This window comes from Propithecus coquereli, unplaced genomic scaffold (genome assembly GCF_000956105.1).
Source record: "Propithecus coquereli isolate 6110/MARCELLA unplaced genomic scaffold, Pcoq_1.0 Scaffold10, whole genome shotgun sequence".
Taxonomy (NCBI): domain Eukaryota; kingdom Metazoa; phylum Chordata; class Mammalia; order Primates; family Indriidae; genus Propithecus; species Propithecus coquereli.
The window spans coordinates 7254543-7273817 of record NW_012133858.1 but is presented as its reverse complement, the minus strand read 5'-3'; the positions used below and the strand labels follow the sequence as shown (position 1 = coordinate 7273817).

The following is a 19275-nucleotide window of genomic DNA, read 5'->3' as shown; positions in this document are numbered from 1 at the left end:
AAAAAAAAAAAAAAGAGTCAGGTACTTATTTTTTGAGAACAAAAAATAGCCCTAGTACATGTGTACAAGTCAAGATACTTAAGTACCAAATGATTTATTTTTCTTCTTTTGATTGTTAAGCTGCTCTGATATTTTAATATTTTTCTAACAGAACTCAGAAGCCACGATTAACTCGTACTGCTGTACCTTCGTTCTTAACAAAACGGGAGCAATCTGATGTAAAGAAAGTTCCTAAAGGCGTCCCCTTACAATTTGACATAAATAGTGTTGGAAAACAGGTAAAAAAAAAAAAAAAAAAAAAAGATTTTCTTTATTTCTTGAGTGAGTCACTGAGAATATTTTAATTAACAAAATAATTGTTGTATAGTGAATTAAACAGGGTGTCCTAACCCCCTCCACACTCAGGCAACCATTAGTATACTTTCATCTCTATAGATTTGCCTGTTTGACATTCCATATAAATTCGTTCATACAATATGTGATCTTTGTGACTGACTGCTTTCACTTAGCATAATGTTTTCAAGGTTCATCCATATTATATCAGTATTTCATTTCTTTTTATTGCTGAATAATGTTCATCATATGTATATACCACATTTTATTCATTCGTCAGTTGATGGACATCTGGGTTGTTTTCACTCTTTGACTATTATGAATAACATTGCTCTGAACATTTGTGTACAAGGTTTTATGTGAGCATATGTTTTCATTTTTCCTTGGTAAATACCTATGAGTGGAATTGCTAGGTCATGCGGTAACTATATTTAATCTTTTGAGGAAACCGCCAGACTGTTTTCCAGGGAAGTGGCTGTGCCACTTTACATCTGTGAGGGTTCTAAATTTCTCCACATCCTTGCCAACACATTATCTGTCGTTTGACTGTAGTTATCCAATTGTGAAGTGGTATCTCACTGTGGTTTTGACAGTTTTTATACTTACCACATACCCTGTGATCTTTTGTAGTGAATTTATAGATTCCTTAGGATTTTCTGTGTAAACAATCATGTTATTCCTCCAATTCCTTTCCAATCTTTAAGCCTTTTATTTTTCTTGCTTTATGGTAATGGCTAGGATCCCCAGTACAATGTTGAATCAAAGTGGTGATGTGTTTGCTTATATGCATGCCTTGTTCTAAAGCCTGAGGAGAAAGCATTAAATGCTTTACCATTTAGTATGATGTTAGCCATAGGTTTTTCATAGATGCCCTTTATCAGATTAAGGGAGCTCCCTTCTTCTGATTTGCTAAGAATTTTTATCATGAATGAGTATTGGATTTTGTAATGCTTTTTTGGTATCCATTGAAATAAGAATCTAGAATTGAAAATAAAAAGTATGCATAGAAATTTGATCAAATTTATTTTGTTTATTTTTATTTTGTCACTGTTGTTACTTTTTATTTTTTCCAGAAATGGAGTATAGTTTGGAGCACTGTCTGTTAGTTAATCAAAAACCAAATTTTCATTTGAATTTGATTTTAATTTCTGTGGTGAACTCACAGAAATTCAAGAAAATTTGTTTCAAAATATTCAGAAGTCTAGGCCGGGCATAGTGGCTCACGCCTGTAATCCTAGCACTCTGGGAGGCCAAGGCGGGTGGATTGTTTGAGCTAAGGAGTTCGAGACCAGCCTGAGCAAGAGGGAGACCCCGTCTCTACTAAAAATAGAAAGAAATTAATCAGACAACTAAAAATGTATAGAAAAAATTAGCCGGGCATGGTGGCACGTGCCTGTAGTCCCAGCTACTCGGGAGGCTGAGGCAGAAGGATTGTTGGAGCCCAGGAGTTTGAGGTTGCTGTGAGCTAGGCTGACGCCACGGCACTCTAGCCAACAGGGTGACACTCTGTTTAAAAAAAAAAAAAAATATTCAGAAGTCTAAACAGATTTCCTTTTATCAGAGACATCACTAGAGTTGGTGGCAGTACTTGCAGAGCCTGAAAATAATTCAGATAGGAACATCTTTGGGTGTATGAGTTTTGTATAGTGTACAATGTAGGCTTTATAGTGGTTAGGAGAGGGATTCTGAGTCAGATTGCCCAGTTTAAATTCTGGAACTGCTACTAGGCCAGTTAACTAACTTTTCTAAGCCTAACTTCATATTTCATGTGGTTTTGTCAGGATTAAATGAGGTCATAAACATAAATATTTAGGAAGTATTAGCTCTTGTTACTATTAATTACTGTTCACATTATTGTTCTAATGCAAATGTGGCTTTTAGTTAAATTGTTAATTTTTTTTCCTTTTTTCTAGACAGGGATGACTTTGAATGAGCGGTTTGGGATCCTGAAGGAACAAAGAGCCACTCTAACGTTCAACAAAGGAGGAAGCCGCTTTGTAACTGTGGGATAGATACCATGTCAAAGGGACTTTCAAGTGATGACTCTGTTTGAAAAGTTAAATTGTTTGAAGAGTTCATCACAGAAATTCAAGAAACTTTACTTCACAATATTCACAAGGCTAAATAACTCTTATTTTTATTTTTGAAGTTTTTTTTAAAAACATATGTAAAATAATGCCCTGAAAGAATAACAGGGACTATATCTATCTGTTCTTAAAGATTTCGTGGTTGGCCCAGACAGAACAATTCTCTATTTGACATCTTTGGTTCCTCACGCAGCAGAAGGAAGACAGAAAGATAGAAATTGATTATTTTTATGATAGTGGTATTTAGGATCTTACCACCTTTGTCCATTTTTTAGATTTTGCTGTGGTAAATCTTGGTCTTCAGAAATATGAGTAGATCTCTTTGTTGCTGTCACTTATCCTTTAATAGTGTTGATGTAATAAGTGCAGTTACCTTTTCTTCATTAGAGATATAAAAAATTTATGTGAATTTTAGTTTTGGGTTTTAAGATGTATGGAAATATCTGGAACTTGGTTCATTTTTCAGGTAGTGTTAGGCTAATCCCCCAGAGTTATATCTTTAGTGCTGAACTTTTAACAAGAAATATGGCTCTAGGCATTAGTCTCAGTTTAAAATGTTGGTGTTTGAAGGCTGTAAATGCATACTTACAAAGATATCTGGTAGGGCCTTGGAAGAGAAGGTCTAATTTAAAAATCTGACAGTTTGTGTTTAGTAAATGAAGAAAGCATGAGAGGAAGTGGCAAGTTGAAGGACAGGTAACTGAGATGAAAAGTTTCAAAACCCAGGCCATAGGTATACTGTTTTTGATTTAGTATAGTCTTGAGTCTCTTGTCCATAAAGAATTTTTCAAGTGATATTTAGAAGAATTATAATTATTAAAATGGATTGAGTCTCTTAGATATTTTGATAGTAAAATTAATAGCCATAAAGTTCTAGACTTCTTATTTAAAAAGTATAAATTTATAAGCTTTTAAGCTTGCTAAATTAAATAATTTACAGATCCAAAAACAGAAATATGCTTGTATATGTCACAAAGTAAAAAATGCAGTTACATTGTAACTCTCTTGTGTACCTCTCACTGATTGCTTATGTGGTGTAAAGATGAGGCATTTATGGAGAGAAAAGGATTTTTCCTCCCTCTCTGGAGGCTTGGGAAGAGTTAATCTGTTGTGCCAAGATAGTGCTAAGAGTCCTCAGATAGTTGTATACTATAAATTACAATATAATGCCAAAATGCAAAATATTTCAGCTACAAATTACAAGTTTGGTCATTTTGAAGCTTGACTTTTTGGTTTGCTATAATGTTAAAACCTCTAATGGGTATTAGTTTCTCTGAAGTGTATTATTATTGTTGACTTTTCCTGTAAAACAAAGCATTAAGTTATCTTTCCTGCCTGCCTTGCATTGTATACTAGACTTCATTGTTGTCTCTCATGCTTCTTGGGTTACTTATTGATTTATGCTAGCCATGGAAAGCTATCAATAATAGTTTCATGCTTATACCAAAGAATTAAATCTGATCCTTAATATCTGATATTTTGTCAGTACTTATACTGATAAGGGATTATTGGAAGCCAGTCACAAAATTCAAAAATAAACTCAGTCTCTCTTTAGTTATTTGATGCTTTTCATAGAGGCCAAGAGCTCACTGCAAAACATTTTTGCAAGTATGAATGCTTATATTTGGTCCAGAAACAATACATTTTATGCTGGTTTAGAATTACCGGTAGTTTATTTTAAGGCAAAAGAAAAGCAACTGAGCGTGAGTTCGCTGTCTTTAGAACAATTTATGAAAATATGGTATAAAGGTATTTTTATTTTCCTGTTATTTTTAAATATTGTACAGAGCTATTAGTAATGCCATTTTTTGGAAAACCTTAAAAATCGCCCCAAATGTTGACATTTAAGTGCATCAAATAACAAAGTGTCTTTGGTATATTAAACTTTTGCTCTTCATGCATCTGTAATTTAATTTTCAAGTATAAAATTTTGCCTTTGGTACAACTAAATTAAAACTCTTGAGTAATAACATAATGTATATATACAAAACAATATGCTTTGTTGGAGGAAAATTTCCTTTCTTGTAATGTGGTTGTAGTCATCCTTGTTCAGTTCTTAAAGTTTTTGTTTTTGTTTTAAACAGGATGCAACTTAAAATTTTCTTTGCATCAAGGTATATGCAAAACATTGATGCAGTGCATCATAAAATGAAAGTTTGTATTTAATGAGGAGGTGCTTTACACTGTACTTTTTGGTGTTTTTTGGAAAAGTTACATTTAGATCTATTCTGAAGCTGTTCATTTTTAACAAATAAAATGTTACAGGTTTCACATGATTTATTCTTAGCTATAAAGATTGAGTTGTGGTTTTTAGATTGTTCAGTGTTACAAAGAACTTTGTAGTGATTATTTATATTTGTAATTTTTAGGGTTTGAAAAGTTACCTAGTAGCTAAATTGGTAAATCAATCAAGACTCTCCTATTAGCATCCCGCTAACTACCTTTTGATGATTTTATTCATAGCTCCAACAAGTGGTACCCAGGAGCACTTAAAAAAGAGAATCAAATTTACTTACAGTGCGGAATATTAGGTTAGATGAGGCTTTAGAGATCATCCAGTTTAAACCTTCTTTTTATATCTTAGTAAAGTGAGTCCCAATGTTTTCAAGACTTGTGTGTTACAGCCATTTTTTGAGCTCAGATCTAATTCTCAGTTGATAATAAACTGCTTCTCTGAATTGAACACCCACAAAAGTAGTGGAATGGTGTGTGGTTTGTCAGCTATCTAAGATTTGGTAATAGCCATGTTTTAGCATTTGTAGCATGTGGTAAGTAAATCTATTATGCCAGTGATGATTATGATACTTCATTACTTTGGTATTTCAAGTTAGGTAGATCTATTGGAAAGAACCAGTGTTCTTAATCAGCTGTGTATTTTATTTAACATGCATAAACTTTTCACCACAATTTCAATTACAGTCATCCCTTGGTATATTTAGGGTTTTGGTTTTAGGACCCCCACATGTATAAAATTCCAGGTATACTCAAGTCCTGCACCCACATATATGAAAAGTTGGCCCTCCATGTACACTAGTTTTGCATTCTATGATCCACATTTGATTGAAAGAAAAATCGGTCTGCAAGTGGGCCCACATAATTCAAACCCATGTTGTTCAAGGGTCAACTGTGTGAGCCAATCATAAACTACTTCTCTGTATGAAGAGACTTACAGGCTTCATTGCCCAGTGGCTAATTTTTGTTAGAATAGATATGTACATCATTTATTCCACTGTCAATAGCTTTGTAATTTACATAATATGTACAGTTTCAGGGTAACTTTGGTTCTGATTTATTTTTACTAAAAGGAGATGAGTGAGAAAAAATAATTCACTTGGCACTACAGAGAATGAAAATGCAGGGAGTATTAAAGCAGAAAATGATTTTTTCATTTCTGAGCAATAGACCTTTCAACTTTCATCAGAATTACATAATTATTTGTTTTATGACATTGTAAAAATATTAAGCTTGTGATTTAAGCTTCCTTTTAAAGACAGTTCTTTTTTGAGAGAGGGTCTCGCTCTGTTGCCTAGACTAGAGTGCAGTGGCGTCATCATAGCTTGCTGCAACCTTAAACTCCTGGGCTCAAGTGATCCTCCTGCCTCAGCCTTCAGAGTATCTGGGACTTTAAGTGTGACCACGCCCAGCTCATTTTCTATTCTTTGTAGAAATTGGGTCTTGCTACCTTGCTGAACTCCTGGCCTCAAGTGATCCTCCCCACCTTGGCCTCCCAAAGTGCTAGAATTACAGATGTGAGCCACCATGGACATCCTTAAAGAAAGTTCTTTTTGGATAGATCAATTTGGAGTTAGTCTCTTTTTGAAAATGATATCTCAATAAACCCCAAGCATTTATGACAAGAATTTTGGACTATTGTGGACCATTAATAAGGATGTAAAGATTTGCTTCAAAATTGTAGACTTCTAATGTCTTTTTTCACACCTGCCATTACAGTTTATTTTCTACCTGAACTCTATAACAAAAAGCTTGATAAAATAAGCAATATGACGCCATTCTGAGACTGAAATTACTTGTTCTGAGTATATTCAGATGAGGTATACCAATGTTTAAAGATTAATAGAAAGCTATTTCCCTAGTGTGTGTGTAATTAATTTCTACTTCTTCCATTTCCATTTTCCTTGTTTGAATTTTCTTGTGTAAAGTTTTTAAAAGTCAAATATTAGTGCTTCTTTTTAAAGGAATAAGAAAGGGAAGGACCAAACATTTATTGAATATATTCAACAAGTCAGTTTCTGTGCTTTACATAGCAAGAGAATGGGATTCAACCTAGATTCTAATCCTACTGCTTTGAGTTTATAAAAGTAGAGTCTTAAAATGAGTGACCATAATGTGTTTCTAGTGAGTAGAAGGGGTAGGAGGAGGAGTTTAATTCTGCATGATATGAATAGTGAGATGCAAAGCTGGAAAGAGCTACTGAGATTTGAGTGAAACTTTTGCCCATGGTATTGAATGAGTTAACTTTCAGCCTATAAAATAAACAGGAAGAAGTAGGGAAGTTCATTATATCAATTCCTAACACTGAACAGCCCCCACTGCCTATTTTTTCAGCTTCTGCTGCCAGAACACAGAGCAGTGTTAGGATAAGTTACCAATCACTATAGCCCTTTTGCTCTCAGCCTGTTTGCCGTTCTCTCATAGCACTTCTTTTATTCATTACTAGACTCTTTGGTTAACTCCCAGAAAGATTCCATTTCCCATATCTCATTCTAATAAGATGATGTCACCTACATTATGGAGACATATGGGGGAGTAGGGTGAGAATTCTCTCATAATCTACCTTTGTAGTTGAAACCCTAAATCCTTAAGAGGTCTCAAAATTAACTGCTCCATCTATCTTTCCTCCCATCCTTTCTTTACTTAGAACTTGTTCTCACATAATAGTATATATGGCATCTTCATTTTCCCCCGTATCCACAGGCCTTTCTTTTGGCTTTCAGATACCTACAGACTTAGGTACCTTCTTTTCTTTAAAAGCTGTAATTCTTTTTCCTCTTCTACCAACCTTCTTCTTATGTTAGTACACAACCTGTCTTCTATCTGCTGATTTCCACTCATCTTGCTATTTTTTATTATTAGTAATATCCTCAGCCCTAGGAGATGGAAGATAATTTTAGCATAGAGTTTAATATATTAAAGACCTTAAAATTTAGTTGCATAGGCAATTTATAAGCTTAGTTGAGGATTAGCATAGTATGTTGTCACTACAATGGGATGTACATGCAGATAGGAAGAATGAGGCCATGTTACAATGACCTTTTCAGAAGAACTTATTGTAAATGTGGAAAGTGATAAGCAATCAACTAAGATGACATAATGGTGCATTTAGAAAGCTACACCTGGCAACGAATTCTATAGTATTGTAGTTATCAATATAGAATATATGAATAGACTCAATCATTATAGTTGAAATTTCTCTATAAGATATAAAATGAGGTGCTGCTTTTAAATAGCTTATTTTCTAAGAATAACTAAATGATTTGAGGAATACCAGGATAACAAAAACCAATACATGCATTGGATAAATGTTGACAGGGATGACAAATACATCACCTGCCATTGTGACCCACATTGATAATTTATCATGAAACCTGTTGCTGAAGAAACTAGAGTGTAGTATTAAGAGTTTATAGAACAACTCTCTGAGCAGCTTTTCTTAATCACTTTGGCACAGAGAGTAAACATTTTTACAAACTCTTGCATTTAGGGGTTCAGGTTTCATTGAAGAGTTGGGCCTTGGATCATGGGCAGGATCTCTCCAGCCTCATTTTGCTCTCTGACATGAACTTTCTGGTCTATGGCCTTAATGTTCTCCACATGTACCATTATAAATCATAATGTGGATATGTTCATGCTGATCCATCTTCTAATCTAGAATATTGCTCTCACCTTCCAGCCTGTCCCACTTCATAATCCTTCAGGTTTGATTCAAAACCTCATTCATCCATGATATATTAATAGATTCCTTTTCTCTGAACTCCTAAGTAATCTCCACCACCCTTATTTCGCCCTTTTTTGTGGTCTCATTCTCTAATTAGCCCATTTGTCTTAATTCCACAATTAGATTATAATTCTCTAGGATAAGGACTCTTCTATTTCCCACAGTAACTACTAGATGATTAATAGTGAAATTTACATCATATAGCAGGAATGGCTTCTTCAGTAAAACAGACAAGACTATGCTAAAGACCAGTTGCAATATAAATGAGGCTTAATTGGTTTAAAATGAAGTATTTTTCCACTTTTTTTTATCACTTGAATGGTTTCTATTTTTGACTGTTTCTTTGATCTACCTTTAATTCCCACATTTAGGTATGGTCAGATTATTTTCGCTTGCTCAATTTTGGTTCCACACCAAAATTTAGACTTTTATACTATTCATCCTGCATTATTCAACAATAAAGTCTTGCCTCAAGGGCAGGTACTATTGAAAACGTTTATTATTTGAAGAAGGACTTTTATAAAAGTGTGGGAGAGTCTAAAAATATCTATATAACCCTTTCAATAAGAAATACGGAGTTCGGAGGCAAATTAGCACGTTCCTCCCCCACCCCTGCCCGCCAAGTGCTAATAGTAAATCCATAAATCTCGATTTAGATCAGCTGGTAATACAATGCCCGAAGTTGGGAAACGTTTTAGGTCGTATTCCTTAGAGTCCCCTCTCACCGCCCAAGTTTCTGGTAGCAACAGTGTTAAGAAGGAATCCTTAATTTAATGCTTAATGTAATCCTCTACCACTGGGGGAGGAAGGCTGTTTAAAAGATATTTTTGTAGAGGCATTTTAGAAATGCTACTGGGAGCTTAGAGTATGGGCCTGCTCCAAGTTTGAGAGATCAGTTTTAATTTCCCTTGAAAATCTCGATGTGGGCGGGGGCAAGCGCCTGGCTGTACTGAGGGGGCACCACAGCGCTGCCCGTCAAGGGAACCGTCCGGGGTCTGTTAGCCCCTTTCCCCGCCCACCCACCCCTTCTGGCCGCGCATGCGCGGAGCTGGCGGAGAGTTGTCGGCTGGGAAATGGCGGCTGCTGGTTTATTAGCTGTTGCAGGGGCAGCGGAGTACTCTGGCCCAGTAGCATCCGGAGGTAACCTCTCCGGTGTTGACTGCGGCCCACGTCCCGGAGCAGGCCCTGGTCCTGGCCCAGGCTCGTGGAGCCGCTCTCTCGATCGAGCCCTGGAGGAGGCGGCAGTAACCGGGGTGCTGAGCCTGAGCGGCCGGAAACTGAGGGAGTTTCCCCGGGGAGCGGCCAACCACGACCTGACGGACACCACCCGGGCGGGTGAGCGGGGCGGGGGTATCCCTGCCGGTGGAGACGGGGGCGCTGGGAGACCGCCCCAGCCGGGGGAGGGGGGGCTGCGGGGGTAGTTACAGCAACTGGTCCCATAGGCTCTTGGTTGGGACCTGGGTAACGGGGAGAAGCCGAGTGCCCCAACCCGTCCAGCCCTCTGGGCCTGCGGGCCGGACCCAGATCCTGGGACGAGGCGGCAGCGCTCCAGGAAGGGGACAGGAGGGAATTGATGGATGGTTTTCTAGTCTCTGCTAGGATATCAACTTCTGCCTCTGCTGAGATAGACCCTTGCCCCGCCCTGGTTTCTGCAGGCCCTTTCGGATTTGGGATGCCAAATTGACTGTTAGCTAAGACGGTAACGTAGCGCGCTGTTAACAGAGTAGCAGGGATGTCTTTGGTCGCTGCATTGTCAGGGAAGGATCAATCCTAGAGTTGCCTGGTGTGTGTTTTTGTGTTTGCTTAAATGTAAGCCCGAACGCTGTAACTTCTTTCTCTGCCTCCATCTGGTTGACTTACCAAATAAATGTACTTGTAAAAAACTAGAGCCCACCTTCAGACTCCCGTTACTTTCCTCTCCCGCTCCTCATGTCCTCCAAAAAAAGTGAAAAGGAAGAAAACTGCTTTAAAAAGATAGTCTACCGTGTTTATATTTGCTTTTCCTTTTGAAAACATTACTTTGCGTTATACATATTTTTGAACACAGGAAAGAGAATAAGGAATTAGGTGTCGTTTGGTTTTCTTAGTTGTAGGGAACAATGTCTGGTGATTGAGGTGTTCAACATAATGTTTCTCTTGTGTTTAAAATATAACTTCCTCACGGATTAGATTAAAAACTGAGTTCTTATCATTTTTTACACAAAATACAAAGGAAAAAAATCCCTTAGGTTTCTATAATATGATGTAGTCAGATATTTTATTTTCATATGGTATTTTTGAAGCCAAAAAAATGCAGCACTTGGTGTTTTATATTTATTCCCTTTTATTTATTTAAAAATCTTAGATTTAAAACTTTTGTACACTCATTAAAGATTGGTAAGTATTACATGTGATTGACTTATGTTGGAAAAATAAACAGAACTGTTAAGTTACTTCAAGAAACTGTTCTTTCCGAAGAAATTATTGATATAATTTAAAATGGAAGAAGTTAAATGCCTGCTTATTTAATCTCTTTTTGGAAACAGTTGTACAGAATATAATTTGTATTTTTTAAGTAAATGATTTAAATTAAATTTCTTCCTAAGGTAAATATGAGCAGACACTTGCCTTTTGTATGAGTTCTGATAGACAGCATCTGAAATTGTCATTCGTACCCAAAATTTCCTGATTCTGTTGAGGAGATGGCTATGTGGTATAGTAACTGCACATTGGTGGTGAGTCATTTCATTATTACTACATTAAGCCTGAAGCTAAAGAACAAGTTGATTACAGGAGTCTATCTACTAGCTCATTATCTTACCTGCTTTTAAGTGTTTCTAGGGGCAACCTGTTGAGCCTTTAGGAAATATTTTTATTAACTAACAAAGAAAACCTAAGGACATTTGTGAAGAATAATACATAATCCCAAAGAAGTTTTTCCTTACTGTGCTCTGAATTTTTAAGTTTGCTATTACCCACACTTTAATAGTTTTTATATAAACCAAATTTTTTGTTGGTTGACATTTTATCTGGTCAAAAGTGTAAAAAAGAAAATAAAAAGAAGATAACAGGTATTTTATAACCCATTAGACTAGATTCACTTCTAACATATAGAAATATCACTTATGTATAATAAATCTTTTGCAGGCCCTGGTAATTAGTACAAAAATACAGTTCCAGTTGTTTTAAACAGATCGTTTAATGCTGATTACATCATTTATTGAGTGTTTTCTACTGGGTATTCATTGTGTTAGATGTTTTTATAGTACATTGCCTTGTTAAATACACACAACAACTCATGGATTAAATATTATTAGCCTCCCTTTACATGTGAAGAATCACTCAGAGAAAGTCATATAGCTAGTATTAGTGGTAGAATTTCAGCCTAAGTTCATCTAACTCTGTTCTCTCCACTATACTACACAGCCTCCCTATATACAAATAAATTTTACTATTCTCATTTTTACAGGTAGTAGAAACCAAGATTTAGAGATGTTCAATAATTTGCTCAAAGATCTGTGGCTAAAGGACAGAGGAGGGAGTATCAGCTAGGATTTTAGCCTAGTTGAGGTAATTTAGTAAAACCTATAGCCTTCCTTTTATGGCAGGTACTTTGATTAATTCAGACCCAACTTATAGTAGCTAAGATGTTTTGCTTAGACCTTACAGAAAATTTAAAGCCTAGTAAAATTATTTGAATGCTAAGTTGCCTCAGACTGTTTTTTCATAATATGTAGAATGTACATAGGAGAGCTGTTGTCCTTCGAGAGTTTACATCCTAGGAAATAGCACATATTACCCATATTGTTTATAATTAGTCATGATTAGAATTTATCAGGAACATTTTCTTGAGGTTTTCTGTCCTGTTTATTTAAAAACTCAGATCTTTAGGAAAAGGGAAATACTTGTTTAGAAATGGGTGACTTGATTCAGAGGACAAGGAAAATCTTAGAAGAAATCACAGAAGACTCCTTGAAGCAGAAAGGATATAACTTGAATGTGGGTAGGCAAAAACAAGAATGAAAACCATTCCTTCCAGGCAGTGGTGGACAGCATGTAAAAAGTTTTAGAGTATAGGGAACATTAGTCAATTTTGCCAGTCCATCATCCATTCTCCTGTTGTCTGATAATAATACCCCAATTTTCCTAGGGAACCACCATCTAAGTTACATAAATCCCTCCCTGACACAAGGTATGCACATGACTCAGGCCTAGCTAATGACCAATCAGTATAGTCCATTGCTCTGGGCCATAGTGATTGTTCAAAGATGAGTGCATTTTCCAGTCAGCACATGAGTATTAACTCTGAATTTTTTGTTGAACTATTGAGAAGGAGGCATGCTTTGAGCCCTTGGGTTGCTGAGAAAATAGAATGTGAGGCTGGAGCTTACCAATAAATGAAAAGCAGAGCTAAAAGGTGGGAAGAGTGAGACCAAGTTCTAGTGACAGTGTTTGAACCTTTGGATCCATAGTCATGCCTAAAGTTAGTGCTATCTCTGGACTTTCAAATTATGTGAGCTAATAAATTCCCTTTTCTGCTTAAGTTGAGTAGAACCTTTTAGAAAAAGGTTCTCACTCTAATGCCCAGGTTGGAGTGCAGTGGCCAGATCATAGCTTACTGTAACCCTGAATTCCTGGGCTCAGGCAATCCTCCTGCTTCAACCTCCCCAGCTAATTGTGTGTGTGTGTGTGTACGTGTGTGTGTGTGTACACAATGGGATCTCACTGTATTGCCCAGACTCGTCTTCAACTTCTGGCCTCAAGTGATCCTCCTGCCTTGGCCTCCCAGGGTGCTGGGATTATAGGAGTGAGCCACTGTGCCCAGCTGAGTAGAATTTTTTGATATAAACTAAAGGTCCTGACTAGCACAGTGAGACTGCTCTTGATAATGTGGTGAAACCAATTTTGTCAGAATAAATGATTGGAATAGAGAATATGAGAGCTGCCTTTCACATATAAGGAAGCTAGATTGCTGATAGGTTTAGAAACAGGTTCAGCATTCATTCAATAGACACTTATTGACTAAGGGACTTTGGCAGTTGTAGGTATGCAAAGAAGACCAAGACATTTCCTACCCTCAAAGAACTCAAGCCAGGCTGGGCACAGTGGCTCACACCTGTAATCCTAGCATTTGGAGGGCTAAGGTGGGAGGATTACTTGAGGCCAGGAGTTCAAGACCAGCCTAGGCAACATAGCAAGACCCCATCTCTACAAAAAATAAAAAAATTAGCCAGATGTGGTGGTGTACACCATAGTCTCAGCTACTCAGGAGGCTGAGGCAGGAGGATCACGTGAGCTCAGAAGTTCAAGGTTGCAGTGAGCTATGATGATGCCATTGTACTCTAGCATGGGCAACAGTGTAAGGTCTTGCCTCAAAAAACAAAACAAAACAAAAAAACTCAAGGGATCTAGTGGGGAGATAGATAAGTGTAAAGATTATTTAAATTGTGTAATAGCAAAACTTTTATGTTATAGGCATTATGCAGGTGATGTAGGGGAAGTAAAAATGAAAAATGAGGCTTCATAGTATTTCAAAATCTAGGATGGGCACAGTGTCTCACCCCTATTATTCCAGTACTTTGGGAGGCTGAGGTGGGAGGATCGCTTGAAGCCAGGAGTGAGAAACCAGCTTGCGTAACATAGTGAGACCCTCGTCTCTCTAAAAAATTTTTTTTTAAATCTGGTAATCTGGTTGGGTGGCTACAGTAATAATTAAAACCTATGAGGAAATGAAAACCTGGAAAACTGAGATCATACTGGAAAATGAAAATGTACAGTTGCTGATTGACTATTAAAAAAAAGGACCGGAGTCAAGGATAATTGTTAAACTTGGAGGACTAGAAAGATGATAATGCTATTGTTTATAATAGTAGCTAACATTTATTGAGCTCTTAACATATTCTAGGTATTGTGCTATCTATATATATAAAACATGAACATACAAAACTGTAGTGAGTTGTAAGTACTGTTTTTGACCCCATTTTGCACATGAGAAAATTGAGACTTGGGAGATTAATTTGATCAAGGTCTCACAGCAAGAACTGGGATTCAAATTCAGATATATCTGATTCTAAAAGTTGTGTTTTTGATCACTAAGTGATACTGAGAAAGAAGTTTAGTTCATACAATTTCTTTGGTTTGCCTAATAGCTTTAAAGCGTTGGTAGTACATGTAGTTAATCATGTGTGGCACATAGAAACGTGAGTCTAGAGCTTTACAGTGTAGAGTGAAGTTAGGGTAGAGCATGAATTCAAGAGTCATAGTGAGAGTTTATAAGATTCTTAGAGAAGGAGTGTAGAGAGTGGAAAAACTGGTCACTGACAACTGTGGGGTACGCAGACATTTTAAAAGGTGAGAAGAGGAATCAGCCTGAAAAAAAAAATGGAAACAAGATTCAGGAACTAGGTCTATACTAGAATTCATAGAATCCTAAAACCAGAAGGAACCATAGTAACCATCGAAGTAAAATCTCACAAATAAGAAGCATTCTCAAGTTAAATGATGTCCTTAAGGTTATATGGGGAGGTGATGCTATTTGGCCCAAGGCAACTGTGGTTGAAGCTTTAAGAAACCTTTTCTGAATGGAAGACAGAAAACAAGAAACCAAAGACTCAACACTGGGGAGAAGCCTACAGTAATTGAGGGCAGGATGAGTGTATGGATGTGTGTGTTTGTGTTGGCGGGGGCCGGGGGGTTGAAAAGGGACTAAAATTATACACACACAAAAAAAAGAAAACAAATTGAGATGTAGTAGTAGGTGAGCCAAGGTAATGCAGTGTTACTGAAAGCATGAGAGTTGAGACTTTTAAGAAATGAATACTTATTTCCTAGGTAAGAAGAATGAGGATTGTTAAAATGCCATTTAATTTTTCAAGGATGCAATCTATAACCCACAAAATTATGGTTTTGTTATTCTTGGAAATACGGACTAGAGTATCAGGTCTTAAGTGGAAATTGTGTTTTTCTTGGATCCTTATTTATGTATATTTCATATCAGTCACAGTATATGTGCTATGAATTTTTCTAGAACTGTGCTGTCCTGTATGGTAGCCACTAGTCATAGGTGGTTATTAAAATCAAAATTATTTAAAATTAAAAATTTGTACCATATTAGACAGTACATTGGACAGACCTACTGTCTGTCTATTGGATGGCACAGATGAAAGAACCTTGAAAAGGTTCATCACAGAAAGTTATATTGGACAGTGATGTTGGTGCATAATATCTTGAATAGGATTGAAATTTTCATCTGTATTTATTTTAGAAATCATACTTTTTAAGCAGTGTTTTATTATGTCCATGAAGACAGTGAGCCACCATGATGACTAGAGCTGAAAACAGTGTTAAATAATGGTTGATCTGGGTTTGGTGGCTCATACCTGTAGTCCCAGTGACTTGAGAGGCTGAGATGGGAGGATCAATTGAGCCCAGGAGTTCGAAGCTGCAGTGAGCTATGATCATGCTAGTGCACTCCAGCTTGGGCGATAGAGCAAGACTCCATCTCATAAATGAATGAATGAATGAATTTTAAGAAAGCAGAGATAAAGGGAGAAGGTAGCAGCAAATGGGGGCTCAATCGTAATTACAAGATTCTTGAAGGTATCTCATGGCTGGATGGAATATGTATTTTTTTCTTTTAGAAATCGAATCTTATTAACAAAGACTGCCTTTAAGCACATGTTGTTTGTTAATAGAAGCATTAACTATATATTTGACACATTTACCATCTACTGAGTATTATGTATTCAAATCAGGAAGCATCTTCTAGGGCCTTAGAAATGAAGAAAATAGAAAACAATAAAATTAATTTTATTTGAGTAATCAGACTGGTTCCATTTAGTAGACATTGAAAATTATTTCTTTTGATATTAAGAGTCGTACATATATACTGTAGTACAAAAAGTTAAAGAAGATGGTAAAATATCACTCATAATTCCACCATCAGAGATAATTAGCACTGAACATTGATTTGAAATCTTCCAAACATTTTCTTTGTGATTATATACATTTTCACTGTTTTTTTAATTTGTGAATGGGATCATATAAAGACTGTTCTTTTACCAATTTGTTTTTTGCTACGTGAGATACCATATCAGAAAATGGAGATTTGTAGGATAATTTTTAATGGGTGCACAGCCCACTGTATATGCTTGTTTTAATATGAGTTTATGGTTTTTGAGTTACCAACCATCAGAGGAAACAAAAATAAGTTTCTGTAATATTCTGTTGTTTTTCTATAATCTACTCCCCATGCATACCTCAGTTTCAGAAGTACGGATATAATACTGTATATAATACTCTTTGTAACCAAGCATCTATGGAAATATGCATTCAGAATTCAACTGTGGGATGTGAAGAACACATCTCAGGAAGCAATAACATTTATAACTTTATAACTCCCCCTCTTGTAACTGTAACTCGTGTTTGAAATGAAAAATCTATAGCTCTAATATATTCTCATCCACATACTTCTTCCTTTTTTTTCTGCCTCAGAAACAAGCGCAAGTGTTATATTGTACTGAAAAAATGGGAAAGAGACTTAGGAGGTAAAAATAATTGTTACATATATTTCTCTCTCTCTCTCTCTCTCTCTCTCTCTCTCACATTCACACACACACACACACACACACCCTTTATAAAGAGAGGCAGAGACTCTGAGGGAAATCATGGCTGTTGGATATAAAGGTATCTGAAGTAAGAGGGATCTGTAGTTTCATGGGGAAAACTACACTGAACTATACTGGGATTGTTTTTTAAAAAAGAAAGAAAGACAGTAGGATAGTGCCTTCAGGAGGGGTGAGACAGTGAGTCATAGATGACCACAAAAATCAATGTCGAGACTAGATGAATAGCAGCAGTGTTGGGGCCAAGGATTTCCTAGGTTCCAATTCCTTTTACAGTGGCTATATTTGGGTGGTTAATGTTATCTCATAACATAAAATATAACTTTTAGGTAGTATAGTAATATACATGTTAATAATTCTTTTCAGTTCATTTATAAAACAGTCATTCCACTCATGCTTGGGAAAATGCGTGGTAAATGTAATTCACACAAAGGAATATTATTTTGAATTCCTAAAGTAGCCAGCAATATCAAATGCAATGCTACTAATTTTAGAATCAAACTAGTCTAAAAATTTAAGGTATTTCCCTACTCACTTTTAACTTTCTTCTTTGTTATTCTAAGTTTCTAGATTTTTATTGTTTGAAGTAAGTCTTAAAACAAGGATTTAAACTACAAAAAACAGGTGATAGATTTTTCCATTGAAAACAGGTTTTTAAAAAATGATTTGCATATCATAGAGTGAAGATAAACCACAGCATAAGAGAAGATTTCCAATAAATAACAACAGATTATATCCAGAATATGTATATAATTCCTACAAACAAGAAAAAGACAGCCCAGCAGAAAACTGAGAAAACATTTGAACGGATACTTTACTAAAGAGGAATTCCAAATGGCCAATAAATATTTGAAAAGGTGTTCGACCTCATTAATAATCAAGAGAATGGAAAATAAAACCATATTGTGGGACTACTTTAAAAGCTGATAATAACAAACACTGGATAGAATGTGGTCCAGTGGGGACACTCATACAATGCTGATGGGAGTGTGAATTGGTGCATTTGAAAAATAGTTTGGCACTATCCAGTACAGTTAAAAATGTATATATTCTATGACCCAGAAATTCCACTCTGAGATATATACCCTAGATAAAGTTGTGTATATGTATATCAGGATATATGTATAAGAACATCTGTGACATTATTCATATTTGACAAAATAGAAACAACTCAAGTGATGATCATCAATATAATGGCTAAATCAATTGTGGTAAATGTATATGATTTCACAGCAGTGAAAATGAAAGTTCAAAAACAGAAAAAACTGTACATGAGTGCTAAAATCATAAAGAAAAGCAAGGAATTGATTATCATAAAAATCAGGATAATGGTTACCTTTGGGGAAGAAGGAAAACATTGTGATTAGGAAAGGGGGCTGGGGATGTATTTCTAAAGTACTGGAAACATTCTGTTTTATAACCTAGGTGGTGATTATTTGGTTGTTCACTTCCTTTTTTAAATTGTACATTTATATTTTATTTACTTTTCTTCATGTATGTTCTATTTATTTAAGCTAACTTCTTCATTGTTAACTCATGTATTTCTCATAACACCTCTTCTTTTTGACCTTCTCTTTTCCTTTTCTTCTTCTGATCTCCCTACTATCCCTTCTCCCCAGTTAAGCACTTCTTTTGTTTTGCTTCCTTAATACTCTGTGCACACTTTTCTATTGTCACATTGAACAATATTGTCTTTTCTCCTACTAGATTGGCAGCTCCTTGAAGGAAGTATATTAGTTTTCTATTGCTGTATAACAAGTTACTATAAATTTGGCAGCTTAAAACAACACCTATTTATTATCTTGTAATTAGGAGCCTGGACTCAGCTGAGTTATCTGCTCAGTGTCTCACAAAGCCAAAATCAATGTGTTGGCAGGCTGGGCTCTTATCTGGAGGCTTTGGGGAGGATTTTGCTTCCAAGCTCATTCAGATTTTGGCAGAATTCAGTTCCTTGCAGTTATAAGACTGAGGTACCTATCTCCTTGCTGGTTATCAGCCTAGAGCCACCTACATTCCTTACAACATGGCTCCCTCCATCTTTAAGCCAATAATGGTGTGTTGGACCCTTATATTTCCAATCTCTCCGACTTCCTCCTCTTCTGCCATCTAAGGATTCATGTGTTGAGATTGGATTTATTGAGATTGTCTCTTTTGATTAATTCTAAAGTCAACTGATTTGTAAACTTAATTATATCTGCAAAATCCCTTCTTTCACATAAGGAAGATAATTAGGGTATGATATCCTGTATTCACAGTCTCGGATTAGGGTGGTGTCTTAGTCCATTTTATGCTGCTA

The 19275-nt window shown here is 36.1% G+C and overlaps 2 protein-coding genes across 2 annotated transcripts in view; both read left to right on the top strand.

Moving 5' to 3' along the window:
• FYTTD1 (forty-two-three domain containing 1) overlaps positions 1–4709 on the top strand; it is a 29863-nt gene extending 25154 nt beyond the window's left edge. Inside the window, exons 8-9 of the mRNA XM_012641231.1 lie at positions 152–278; positions 2247–4709. Of these exons, the coding sequence (XP_012496685.1) occupies positions 152–278; positions 2247–2345 (226 nt within the window). The 3' untranslated portion in view covers positions 2346–4709. The remainder of the gene's footprint in view (positions 1–151; positions 279–2246) is intronic.
• Positions 4710–9443: 4734 nt separating this feature from the next.
• The window catches only part of LRCH3 (leucine-rich repeats and calponin homology (CH) domain containing 3), a 129257-nt gene continuing 119425 nt past the window's right edge, over positions 9444–19275 (top strand). Inside the window, exon 1 of the mRNA XM_012639683.1 lies at positions 9444–9711. Coding sequence (XP_012495137.1) covers positions 9450–9711 — 262 coding nt within the window. The 5' untranslated portion in view covers positions 9444–9449. The remainder of the gene's footprint in view (positions 9712–19275) is intronic.